The sequence below is a fragment of the Gorilla gorilla genome, chromosome 16, assembly GCF_029281585.2.
Source record: "Gorilla gorilla gorilla isolate KB3781 chromosome 16, NHGRI_mGorGor1-v2.1_pri, whole genome shotgun sequence".
NCBI classification, from domain to species: Eukaryota; Metazoa; Chordata; class Mammalia; order Primates; family Hominidae; genus Gorilla; species Gorilla gorilla.
This window is the reverse complement of record NC_073240.2, coordinates 80,347,968-80,361,936: the sequence shown is the minus strand read 5'-3', so window position 1 is coordinate 80,361,936 and position 13,969 is coordinate 80,347,968. Positions and strand designations below refer to the sequence as shown.

Here is a 13,969-nt window from a genome sequence, read left to right as displayed (position 1 = left end):
CAAATCAGATGGCCGATAAAAAATACATAAATAAATCAAGCATTCCTACTGCTAAATGTTTACAAATAAGCAAAAACAACGATCCCCTTGTTAAAAGTCTCTTCTGCACTATGATTTATTAAAGTTCTGAATTCCACGTTGGGGGCCCAGGGAGTTGAAGGGTGTGGAAGTGGGCTGGCCGGTCTAAGCCGTCCGTGATCCATTCCAGGGCATTTGCCAGGGCACAGCTGGGCTTCCCCCCAACCAGGGACAGTGAGAGGCTCACCTGCAGGTCCAGGGCTGTCAGCTTGCCCTTGTCGCCCGCATTCCGTGCATACTCCTCAATGGTCCAAGAAGGTTGGCCCCGCTTCACCTCGGCCAACTCAGTCAGCCGCATGTCTGTGTACAGGGGGTTGCTCTTCATGTGGGCCTTGAGGGAGGCAGGGTAGGGGTGAGGGCTGAACACCTGCTCCACCAGGAAGCCATCTTTGGGCTGCTTGGGCAGTCGGTGCTGTGGGGGAATGTCGTACTGCCTGTCTGCCTGCAGAGGGGCACAAAGAAGTCCAGACAAGTGGCACAGATGCCCTTGGATTTCACAGTGCAATTGAGCAGCCAGCAGCTTTCCTGTAGACATTCAGGTAGCAAAGTGCAGTTACTTCCAGGCAAATCAAAAGTGTGAAAGCATAGCCATATTGAGGGAAATTCTCTAGGAAAAGCTTATGATCATAGTGTTACTAATATAAACTAACATTTCTGTGCCAGAAAAAGGTTATTTAATGTAATCTTCATTCACGCCATCACTACCATTGTGAATCCCCATTGTACAGGTAGGAAAACGGAGCCCAGACTCAGTAACTTGCCCCGAGGCACACAGCTAGTAAGGGGTGGAGCTAGGATTTAAACTTGATCATCTGGCTTTAGAGTAGTTGTTTAACTACTGATATTAATGCCCCCTCTTTCTTTTACCGTTTTGCACGGGGTACAGATGAGTAAAAGATACGGGTCCTTTCCTCAAGGAACTCGCTGAAAACCCTGATGCTACACTGCTTCTTTGGAGGGAAGAAGCTGAGTCAGAAAGCACATGTTGGGAGCCTCTAGTGATTTTCCCAGGCAGCAGATGGGCCCCTGGTCAGAGGGGATATGGCCTTCAGGATAAGAAAGAAGTCTGGGCAGCAGTGTGGAGGTAGGAAGGTGCCTAAAACAGGTGGCAATAATTAATATTCTCAGTCCTTGAAATGCAAGCCAAGGGTTTCTGCTCTCAGTATACCTGTTATAAGACTGGGTTAGTGCTCATTATGTGACCTCTTAGAACTGTGTTCAGACCCTTCAGCCAGCATTTGTACCTTTGAACTATAACCGCCTGTTTGCCCATCTGGCTCCTCTGCTAAACTATGAGTTCCTTAAAGGCAAGGGATCGTTTTGTTCACCTTTTAATCCCCTTCTCCAGCAAAATACCACCACCAAGTAGAATACACTCCATGAATATTCATCAGAGGGTTAGAGGCCAATTATATGAAGTCATGTGTATGGAACAGAGAGCAAAGAAGTTGTGTATCTCAGTAATAGCAAGAGAAAAAGGAAAAAAGAAGAATGTGAGTCAAGGTGTGTGTACAGAAGGAAGAGAAGGAGAATGTTTAGGTGTGATGCAATGGGAGTTGATGTGCAAGAACGTGGGCACACGTGTATGTGTGTGACCTATACACTTGCATAGGGGCTGGAAGCACACGTGGTGTGTGTGTGTGTGTGGATCAGATGCTTGCATAGGGGTTGGAAGCACACGTGGTGTATGTGTGTACATGTGTGAGTATGTGGGTCCTACACCTGCATGGGGACTGGAAACACATCTCCACCTACCAGCAAACCCAACCCATTGGCTCTTACCCAAATAGAGCATCACATTTGGTTATTCTAGACCATCAAGACTGCTGACACTGACACAGAGAACACAAGATAAACCCACACAAGAAAATGAGGTTCCCTCTTATTTTCTAACTCATCAAAGCCAAGTATCTTCTAAGAGACTTCACCAGTTTTTGCTCATCACCACCGCCCAACACTCAGAGAGCTCCTATTGCATGCAGAGTCTGCACCAAGCTGGGAGGAAGGGGAGATGGTGATAATAACTACGATGGTAGCCACTGCAGGCATAATTGCAATTTACCAAGGGCTATGTGTCCACCACTCTGCTCAGTGCTAAACATGCATTGTCTTCATTTCATCTTCTCATTAAAATTCTGAGGTTGTAACTATTATTATTCCTAGTATGGATGTGGAAACTCAGAGAGGTTAAGAGACTGACCCAATGTCAGACAGCTGGTAAGTGGCGGAGCCAGGATTTGAAACTGTTTTCACTTCTAAGATGGAAAATTTCATTGCTGCCCATGCCTGTTCGTATCACTGAGTTTGTGTTCTCACTGGGCAGTCAATATATATACATAATACGTATTTTCAATAAAAGTTTCCATCCACTATGTCTGAACAAACAGGATTAAGGGCTGGAGACCAGCAATAAGCCCTAGGAAAGCTTACAGAGACTTATGAAGTAAGGGGCCTTGATGGGAGCATAGGACTTAGATCAGTACAGGGGAGGTGGACCAGAGAGTCTTGGTGGAGGATTCACATAAAGAAAAGTTTGACAGTGAAATAGGGCCTGGCTGTCATAGGTGCTCAATTAGTGTTTACTGAATGGGTGACCAAATGAATGAGCATGGCTATTTTGAGGCAAAACAGGAAGACTCATCAAGGTAGAGCAGGGTCCAGTCAAGGTATAACAGAGCCTTCTAGCTGAGGAAAGGTACATGAAATTCACAGGGTTGTGAAGGCCTGGCTAAGACGTTTGCAACTCTTTGCAGAGGCAAAGGAGAGTCAGAGAAGAGTGGGGAATAGGGGGCCCTGCGCAACCACAGAGAGTGGCATTTTAGGAAAGTGAATACAGCAGTGGCCCATGAGATGAGATGGAAGGTGGAGAATGTGCAAGGATCCCCGGTAGGGAAAGAGCCTTGACTCAAGGTAGAGGTGTAAATGGAAAAGAAGGCAGAGTTGCAAAAGACATGACAGAACGCAAATCCATAGGGTCTGGTAGCTACGCTGGACAAAGTGAGCCCAAGAGGAGGGACCAGAGGGGCTTCTTCAGTTTGGAGGATTGCTAGAATGCTGACCCCATCCTCACCCCTCCCAGAATGGAAATAGTGAGAGGGAACACTGGTTTTAAAGGAACAGAAAAGCCTGCTTTGGGAACTGTAGATTTTGACATGTAGGCAAGACATTTAGGGGAAACTGGCCTTCAGCAGTTTGACATATGCAACCAAAGCTCCAAAGGTGGGCTGGGTCTGGTCACTACCATGGGAATCACCATCCCCAAGGTGGTGAGAGTCACAAGCCAGGAAGGAGAAATGAGGTTGCAGAAGGGGAGAAAATAAAGAGAATGCATCCCCAGTGTTAGCAACTTTGTGTTAGGCCTATCGAGCGGATCTGACTGAAGCTTGTGTCTGCTCATTCCTGCTGGCTTTGTGAAGCTTTGACATTTGATAGGTGGGAGGCATGGCTGGTTCAGTTTAACCTAATATTTCTACAGAAGCACCTAACCATTTGAGTTCTCTAAATGGCCACTGTTCAATGATATCTGAAACCCAAAGCACCAGAAACCTGGCCAGACCCTGGCAGCTAAGAGATAGTGACAATAGAACTCGAGGGGAGGACTGGATCTGGGCATCTTGTGCCCAGCATGGCAGCATATATCAAACTCTGGATCCTCTCCAACACCACATGCAGTAAGCCGCTCCAGAAGCACACAGCAGTAACCAGCAGACACTAGAGGTTTATTTAAAATCGGGGGGTTGGGGGCGGCGGGGGAGGCTTCTTCTACTCCCTCCCCTCTTTGGACCCTGAAAATTTCCTTAAAACCCAGTTTTACAAGCTTTTCCTTCTCAGCACCATTTGAGGAGCTCGGCCTCCTCCCTGGCTTTGAATGTCTGTAGCCCACACCACTGTCACTCTCTGACAACTCAGACCTTGGAGACCTCAGGAGCAGGGCCTTGTCTGTCCACTGACCTTTTAGAAGCAGGACATGGAATGGAGACAAGCAACAAACTGAAGTTGCATCACCTTGGCCAGAAAGGGGTCACTGTAACCCAGTTAGAATGAACAGGATGGGCCACAGGTCCCATAGAAACAAACCACCCTTACTGCAGGGGGTGAGAGAAAGAAAGGATTCAAGGGTATGTGTGCACAATGATTCTAGGACTGAGGAAGTGAAGTCTGCTATAAACATGCAAAAGCACAGAGCTTACATGAAAGAGCCTCCAACGAACAACAGTGTAGAGAAAAAACTAAAAAGGAAAGGAAAGACACCAGATTAAGAGTTGCCGTCTTTGCATGGTAGAACTATGAATGACTTTCTTATCTTTTTTTTTCTTGAGACAGAGTCTTGCTCTGTTACCCAGGCTGGAGTGCAGTGCATGATCTCAGCTCACTGCAACCTCTGCCTCCTGGGTTCAAGCAATTCTCCTGCCTCAGCCTCCCAAGTAGCTGGGACTACAGGCTTGTGTCACCACACCTGGCTAATTTTTTTTGCATTTTTAGTAGAGATGGGGTTTCAACATATTGGCCAGGCTGGTCTCAAACTCCTGACCTCATGATCCTATTTATCTTCTTTACTTCCTAATCATCAATTTATTTTATAATGAAAAAAACCTCATACTTAAAAAGGAACATCACACATACAATGAAGTCCATGAAAAGGATGTATCAGCTAGCACCTTTTCAGTATTTTCCCTCGTGTACCTGGCCTGCATCCTATTTCAGAAAGGACAGGAAGATATCCTTGGTGATGCTTGCCTGCTCTGATACGTTCCCCATTCTATGAAAATCTGTTCTCACACCACCTGTCTAATGAATCCCAACCCTACGTTCTGCTGTCGGCAACATCGCAGCATGTGCTCCTCCTAGCTGATGGACAACCTGGTGGAACACACGACCTGCCTGTGTTATCCTCTCTATTCCAATGTGAAAACCCTGCCAAACCTGGAAGGATGACTGGCACACAGAGGCCAGGCCTCTTGCCTGTTTAACGCCATGTTCAAGGCTTTGAAATACACGAGGGCTATGATGAAGCTGGTGTCCGATTATGTGAACTTAAATTTAAATTACCTCTTTAGATTTCCGATGCCAGTCTTTATTATCTCCTGGGCCTGTGTCTTTTATCTCCTCCTCATTGAGGCCCACACAGTTGGTATAAGTGATGGTGCGCCAGTCTCTGGGCGAGTTGGAGATGCTGGCAATTTTGGACTCTGTGGCACTGTTCTCCTCTGTTAGGGACCTAGAGGATGGCCTGGTGAAGAGGCTTTTTTTTAAGGCCTTGACCCGCAGGCTTTCACTGTTGCTCCCGCTAGCATCAGAGCAGCACCAGTCAGGGTTGTTCTCTAGTTTGGGTCCGTGGGAGCCACTGTGTGCGTGGAACATCCGGGGAGAGGCACTGTCATCAGACGGAGCCTCGCTTGTCAAGGAGTTCAGATCTATCTGCACACTCACCTTCTCAGGCTGTTGCATTTTCTGGTCCAATTTATTTAGTTTGCCCAAGACCTGGGAGATTTCCTCACGGACACCCGACAGGGATTCCAGCTTCCGTTCGATTTCGCCAATCCTGAGCACCAGCTTGCACACACTGGTCTTCAGCTCTTCTTCCGAGTGGTGGGTGTTTTCAGGCCGGTTGCCCTTGTCTCCCTTGCTGTTGGGGACCCCACTGGCAATTTTGGTTAAGTTGTGCTCAGGGGAACTGTCGCAGTCTGACTTATGGAGCTGAGACAAGGACCCTGTGCTGTTGTAGCAGGACGACTGTATCACTCCCGTGGAGCCACTGATGCTCATGTCATCAAGAAATCGGAAAATGTCACTGATGTCGTCGCTGACAATTTCTGAGTCATCGTCTGAGTGCTTCATGGTGTGCCTGTCACTGTACTTGCCCTGACCAGAGGTGCACAGGTCTCTGCATTTCTTGGGCTCCAGCACGTGCTCAGTCTGGGTGCCCACGCTACTGGTGTCTGAGCTGAGCTGCCCACTGGTGCAGTTAATGCTCTTGTCTTTAAACTTTTTGACTGGTTCATGCTTCTCCAGGTCAACAGGGGATGAGATCTCTTTAGATTTGAGCCCATTTTGTTTTGCTGCATAAGCAATGGGGAGAATTGGCTGTTGATCCTTTGGCACAAGGTAAGTTGGGTGCCTATCTGGGGCTGGGAAATTGGGAGTCTGGCTACTGGCATTTGGATAGCGTAGCTTCTCCTCGGAGGGATTTCTGTTGAAAAAGGACCGTTCAAAGTCAGGAACTTCCTCTGCGTTTAGGCTCCAGCTTTTGGCTGGCCAGGGAGTCTGCTTGTTGGGCTTCCCTAGACAGCGCCTGGCTTCTTGGGTTCCCATCACGGGAGTGGGCCCAAAATATGTAGAGGCTTGAAGGTCGTCTAAGCTTTCGTGCTTTGCTCGCCTTTTGTCAGGAACCGGGGAGTACACTGGATTCAGGTACTGGCTGTTATAGGGCATTTCAAAGCTGTGGTTGAAGAAGGGTGGCTTGTGGGGTTCCTTTCGACTCTGGGGTTCCCTGTGCTCATTCTCTGCTTTGCTGATGGGGCCAACCAAACTGGGGGATACTGCCATCAAATTGTGAAAATCCTCTTTGAAGATATTCCTTTTCTGGACACAGGACTGGACTACAAATGGCTCCTCATTGGAAATGAAGGTCTCCTTGATGCTCTGGTTGATGGGCAGGGAGTCCTGGTCTGAAATGGACTCGTTTTCGATGTTCATGGGGAAGTAGGTCCTCTGCATCTCACAGGGCTGAGGGCTGGTCACAGAGTACGGAGCCAGGGCCTGCAACCTGTCCAGGGAAGCAGCGCGGTTTTTCACCTCTTTGCTAACTCCCAACAGGAAGTTAGGCTCAGAGGCAGGGACAAACTGTGGGCAGTCCTTGCAGTCCATCTTCCGGCACTTGGACGACTGCCTGGTGGGGTAGCCCCGGCTGAAAGACCTCTCACTCAGCTCACAGTTCAGGGGCTCACACTCAGCTGCATTGCAGATCTCTGTGTCCGACCTACATGATTCAAAGGATGCCTCCTTCTTGCGTACCTTCTGGCGGCCTGTGGGCAGCTTCTCCTTGGCAGCCCCACCATTCATTTGGATCAGGTTGAATATCGTCACAATATCTGCTGCCACCATGATTTTCTTTGATTGCTGGTTATTCGCAGTGCATTTCATCTTGTCTTTGAATAGCGTGGCTGGAAAATTGGGATCGAGACAAGCTGTGTAGAAGAGCACACTTCTCAGTTTGGCAAGCTGCGACAGGTCGAACCGGGCACAGAGAGATTTGCACAGGTCCTGATAAGAAACAGTATTTTGCTTGCTGTCCAGTTCCTCCAAGATCTTCACCAAGAAGAGGGAAGTTTCCTGACTGGTCTCCATGATTTATTACTTGAAGAGCTCTCTGACTACACTGAAACTTCAGGTCAGTTCTGTGGTGGCAATATTGAGAAAGAGAGGAGGAAAAGAGGATTATAAACACCAGTGGAGTTTGAAGTCAAGCTTCTTATAAACCATATAAAGAAATACAAAGAAAAACATTTTAATGATTAAAAATGTAATAAGGACAGTAAAAATATTCATAACATTCGATTTAGTAATTCCCTTCCTGGGAATCTACCTTAATGACTGATAACAATTATGCTTAAAGGTGTTCACTACGATGGCACTTATAATAATGAAAAAGCAAAACATCTTAAATATCCAAATAGGAGAATACATAAACATGTTATGATATACCATGAATTTTTACAAACATTGAAACTACATTAATGTACATCCTTACAATGGACTACTACTCATCAGCAAAAAAGAACAAACCACTAGTACATGCAAGGACGTGGATGAATCTCGAATGTATCGTGTGTGGGTGGAAGAAGCCAGAGTCAGAAGGTACATCCTCCACTGCATGATTCCATCTTAATGACATTCTGGAAGACAGATCAGTGGTTGCCAAGAGCTGGATGTGAGGAGGAGGGTTGACCTCAAAGGGGCACAGAGAAGTTTTCCTAAATGATATCATTGTTCTACATCCTGGTTGTGGTGGTGGTTACATGACTGTAGGCATTTGTCAAAACTCACAGGACTCTAAACTAGAAAGTGTAAGTTTTACTGTACATAAATAATACCTCAATTTAGAAATTACATAATGAAGACTTTTCATAACAAAACTATGATATAATATTGAGTGAAAAAATATGAAAATAAATCTGTATAAGATCATAATGGTATAAAATTATGCATTCTTGAAAACAAAAATGAAAGAAAATAATGTGCACTAAGATGCTAATAGTGGTTAAGTTTGGATTGTAAATATGGATTTTTTTCAGAATTAGTAATCTCTCTTCCCTAATACTTTATTATGTAAGTTTTCAAATATACAGCAAAGTTGAAAGAATTTTATAATGAACACTAATATACCCAAGATCTGGATTCTCCATTAATATTTTACTTTATTTGCTTTATTACATATCTATCCATATATTCATCATCAAGCTTTCTTATTTTTTTGATTCACTTCAGAGTAAATTGCAGACATCTGTACACTTCTTCCAAATACTTCATCATACATATCATTAACCCAATTCAAAAACTGTTCACAGATTTTCTTTTAATGTAAAATGTACGTACAATGAAGTTCACAAATCTTAAGGGTGCACTGGCTGATGTTTCAACAATTATGTATGCCTGTGTAGAAACCGAAGCCCCTATAAAGAACTAGAATGTTCCCATTGCCCCAGAAAGTTTCCTCATGCCCTTTTCTGTTCAACCACTGTTATTTTTATAGGTTTTTTTTTAATTTCCCATCTTTTCTAAAATTCTTACAATGAGCATTTGTTATTTTGTAAGCACCAAACAATAATAAACTTTACTTTGAAATTGAACAAAAACACTACATTAACAGATCTTGGATGGTAAAATTAAAAATACCAAACCAAACATTTAACAAAATTTCATTAGAGAAGGTGAAGCCCTTAATTGATAAACATAGATGCAGGTTCTAAGACTTACAGACACACATCAAATTACACAATGTGTTCATTTCCCTGGTTGCATACTGCTTAGAAAATTAGTATTTTGATAACTGATTTGTTGATTTTAAAGTTAACACAGTTCACATGTATCCAACCCATTTTCTAAGGGAATAGTATATTTTCTTTGGATTAAATTTTAGCAGCTAGAGGTAATGAGCTTTCTCTCCATCCTGAAGGCAGCCACTCCCAATAGGCTTCTATAAACATTAGCCTGGTTTCTCCCGTGAATGCCTGGAGGGATATGCAGAGACCAGTGGTTTGCATTTTCTTGCAAGGAAAAGGAAACAAACCCTTGAGAGGTTCTGTTCCTGCCCAGAACAAGTCACCAGGAAACCCATTTCTTCCCACCCCGCCCCAGGCTTCCAATCCATCTGATGGAAGCATTCTGTGTCCAAATGTTCTGGCTTGTTAAAGGTGGGGACAACCTGTCACAAGGGGTCTCAAGTAAATGAATGGGTGTAGATATCAGAGCACAGGACCAGTGAATGTAATTTTGGGAACCACAACTACAACTCATGCATATATTTTATCGTTTGGGTGACACGAAGCCCTTTCAGGACTTCCAAGCTAATCCCATGTGTGTCCTACCATGCACCTCCCAGGAAAACCCAACACTCTGCTTCTCTGGGAAGATTTCTCAACTTTCTATCCTACTTTGCATGGCAAAGGAAATCCCAGGTCAAAAACCTATTTGGAAAACCAAGGCCCAGTGTCTCCTGAAGTGAATAAAAGAAGTACAAACAAATATGTTAAGCCTGAGTTATGTTTTATCAAAACTGAAAGTAGGAGGTCTGTGGATAGAAACAGGTGCATGGACACACGTGCAGCACAGGTGCATGTAATGATCAGTTATCATAGAGAAACTGCACCCAGATTTCCTACAATGCACCAACGAGAACCAGAGAGGAAGAAGAGCAACAGCAGAGATGGATTGAAAAATCTGTTTCCAGGCTCTGTAGCAGTGGAACAGGATCCAGCCTCCAGCATGAAGCCCTCAGCAGTCTACCTTATTTGACCACACAAACAACTGTGTAGGGCAGGAAGAGCACCCCCATGTTACAGATAAGGAAACTGAGGAACTCAGAGAGGAAGTAACTGTATAATCCAGAGAGGTGACATGAGTTGCTGGGGGTCCTGTATGGGGTTAGGGGCCCAAGTGGACTCCAACCCAGGTGTTCTGACGCTGTTGAAGGGGCACTAGGCTCAATCGCATGCCAGGAGGACAAGCATCCACCGCCTACTGACAGAAGTGAATGAGGGGTGGAGGAGCCACTGTGGACTGACCACCTACTATGTGCTGAGGCCTTACATGATTTTAAGCAACAGCTCAGAGAGGGGGGCACGGACATTCCCCAGTTATTCAAGAGAAATGAGGAAAAGGAGGCTAGAGAAACTCCACTCAGAGCATAACGCATCACAGTCTGAAGCTGGATCTGGTCAAAGAGCAAGGCAGAAATAGCCGCCTGGAATCTCTGGGGGCTGAGCAAACTGCCCTGGGACATATGTGCATGCACATATGTCCCAGGGCAGCTTCACACTCACACAGACTCACCCATACACTCACACGCAGACACATTCACATAGCTTCACTCAGATTCACCCAGACACACCTACACACACTCACACAGCTTCATACTCAGACTCACCCATACACTCACATGCAGACACACTGACAGCTTCACACCCACAGAGCTTCACACTTAGACTCACCTAGACACAGACACGCACACAGCTTCACACACTCACCCACACACCCCCACACACACCCCCACACACACACAGACTCATCTAGACACCCACACACACTCACCCAGACTCACACCCACACACTCACCCAGACACATATCCACAAACACACACACACACAGACTCATCCAGACACCCAGACTCACCCAGACTCACACCCACACAGACTCACCCATACACTCACACACACAGACTCACCCACACACTCACCCAGTCATACCCATACACATTCACATAGCTTCACACCCAGACTCACACCCACACACACACAGACTCACAACACAGAGACTCACCCACACACTCACACAGCTTCACACTTGCACAGCTTCAGTCATGCAGACTCAGAGACATACATATGCCCAGACACACACACACAGCTTCAGTCACACTCATCCAGACACACGCATCCAGACACTTGCACAGCTTCCCAGCTTCACACTCACACAGACCTAAACACAGACTCACGCTCATGTACATACACACAACACATTCATACACACTCTCAAGCACACACATTCACCTACACACACTCAGACCTACACTCATACACACCTGCACACATACGCTGTCGCACTTCCACACACCCATGTGTACACACAATTCACACAAGTACTCAAGCTCCCACACATCCACAAACACATTCACACCTCTGCACACACACACATTCACAAACACGTATACACCACATACACAGGCTCACTCACAATCTCCACACTCTTTCTCTCCTAGGTGTCTCTCAGCTCTGTTCTCTCCTAAGTGTCTCTTAGCTCTGTCCTCAGGGTTTAAACTTTCTTAACATCCCAGCACATCTCCATGCATATTTTGGGGGCTAAGCAGCCAACAAATCCACCCCTCTCTGGCGTTTGGGAAGCTGACCCCATGATGCCGCACATTGCCTGCCAACAAGACCTGCAAACACAGCCACTGCAGCACCCTGTCACCCCCATCCCCATGTGGAAAAGCTCCGCAAAGACTCTGAGAGGCCAATCACAGGACTTCCATCCCACCTGGCTTCAGAGCTCCTTGCTGAGGAACAGCCATGCCCAGCGCGGCAGGGAAGCTGGCAGGAGGAGCCGGTGAGCAGCAGAGATCCGAAAATCATGAGGCCAGACTGGGGATTGCCTGCAGCACATCAGGCCCCCATCGGGCCCAACTGACTGCCCAAGCCAACACTACGTAGCCCAGGCCTCCCCTCCCCTGTGTCTCCCGCAGACCCGTCTGCTTGGAGGCCTGCTGCCTCGGCTGCCCACATCCTCCCGCAGTCCTGCTCACCCACGCCGGCTCCTGGAACAGCCCTTCTGCCCCAGTCCCTCGCCAGGTCCCAGAGTCTCCTCTGTTCCCTCCGTGGTGCTCAACAGCCCTCCGCCTGTGCCTTGGCTAAAGCGCTTATCACGCAGGAGTTTTCAACCAGGTAAGATTCACCTGGGATGGTTTTAAAACATTGAGACCTGGCCTCCCCTACCCTAGACCAGTTAAATCAGAATTCCTGGGAGGGGTCCAGGTCTTTAGGAGTTTTAAAAGCCACCCCAAATTTCTGAACCATGGGCCTCCAGATTTTGGGACCAAGAAGCCCCATTTAATAAGTCGGAAGGATGAGGTTTGTGAAAGGCATTGAAGCCTAATGGTAGAGAGGAGCGACAGGGGCCCACAGACCTGGGCTCAGACTCCAGTCCTGCCCACTATGTGACGATGGATAGGTTACTTACAGCTCCCACACCCTGCCTCAGTTTTTTCATCTGTAACAATGGGTTTAATTAACAAGCATATGTAAAGCACTTAATAAGAAAGAGCTTCCCATGTGACAGGCATTCAGCAAATAACAGCTGTCACTCATGGAACAGCTGTAGCAATGGGAATTCTAGCAGTCTCAGTGGCTTCATACCTCACAGCACCCTCTGCAGGTTATAAAAAAGGAGTATTTTTGAAAAATGACTCTATTCTGTACAAAGAGCAAGAGACGCCTGCCTAAAGCGGGATTCTGGCCTCTCAAGTTTTATATTTTCAACTTATTTAAAGACTTTTAGTTTCTCATTATAAAAAGCTTCATCCTCAACCACATGCTCCCATGGACCTTCAGTAGACCGATGATTTACTGCCTCTGTCTAGGCTGCACACGACCTCAGAGGGGAATAACAAATTGGCTGTGGGGTTCATTATTCAGCTTTTTTTTTTTTTTAATAGGAAGACAGTTCAGAAAACTGATTCCATGAAAAGTTCTGAAAGCCAGAGGTTGAAATTGCTCACTCAGAATTAATGGGGGTGCTCTCGTCGCCCGCCAGTCCAAACTATGGCACACCCTCCTATGTGACTCTTACTTTGTGCGTCTGCCTCATGTGTCCTTGAAGATTCTGTAGGTGTCCAGCCCCCACTAAAACTTGTTTCTGAGCACCCAGAATGTGCATGAGACTGGGCTAGGCACAGCTGAGAAAGGTAAAGGGAAGAAAACACTCTTTAGAGCGGGCTGGATGGGACCACAGTGAACTCCAGCCTAACCCTTCATTTTATGGTCAAGAAAACTGGGGTCCAGAGAGTAACATGACTTTTCAAAGGCACATGTAGAGCTAGTGGCAGAACTGTCCCCAGCACCCAGGGTTCCTGACACCTAGGCTGTTTTCATCAATGTCTGCAAGAATGCCAGTTCTGACTGTCAAGTGCCAGAGGAGCATAAACATGGAGCTGGGAACTCGATTAAGGGGGAGATGAATTCCAGCCATGGGGAAAAGGTAAAGCTGGCTTCACAGAGGTGCCATCTGCAGTGGCTGCAAAGACTAAAGAGGAGGAGAGTGTTTGATGGTCTGGAGGAAAGGGACAGGGTAGGTACTCTAGGCAGAGGGCAGAAGGCATGACGGTACAGGGCAGCAGGGAAGAGTCTGTATGTCTGGTAGGGATGGAGAGAAGGAGGTGGAGCTGGACAAACAGAATTTAGGTAGGGAGTGCTATGGTTTGATTGTGTCCCTTCAAGATTCAGGTGTTGCCAATGTGATAGTTTTAAGAAGTAGGACCTTTAAGACCCCTTCCCAGGAATTCTGATTTAACTGGTCTAGGGTAGGGGAGGCCAGGTCTCAATAGGGTTTAAAAACCATCCCAGGTGATTGTGATTAGGCCATAAGGGCTCCTCCCTAATGAATGGGTTTCATGCCCTTATA

At 46.5% G+C, this 13,969-nt stretch overlaps 1 protein-coding gene across 3 annotated transcripts in view; it reads right to left on the bottom strand.

Annotated features, from left to right (window-relative positions):
- MINAR1 (membrane integral NOTCH2 associated receptor 1) overlaps positions 1 to 13,969 on the bottom strand; it is a 58,227-nt gene that overhangs the window by 8,799 nt on the left and 35,459 nt on the right. For all 3 annotated transcript variants that reach the window (XR_010131053.1, XM_055363942.2, XM_004056625.5), the window contains exons 2-3: positions 5,128 to 7,475; positions 266 to 520 (exon numbers count right to left, since the gene is read on the bottom strand). Coding sequence is in view for 2 of the 3 variants with exons in the window: in XM_055363942.2 (XP_055219917.1) it covers positions 266 to 520; positions 5,128 to 7,425 (2,553 nt within the window). In the remaining variant the exon portion in view is untranslated. The remainder of the gene's footprint in view (positions 1 to 265; positions 521 to 5,127; positions 7,476 to 13,969) is intronic.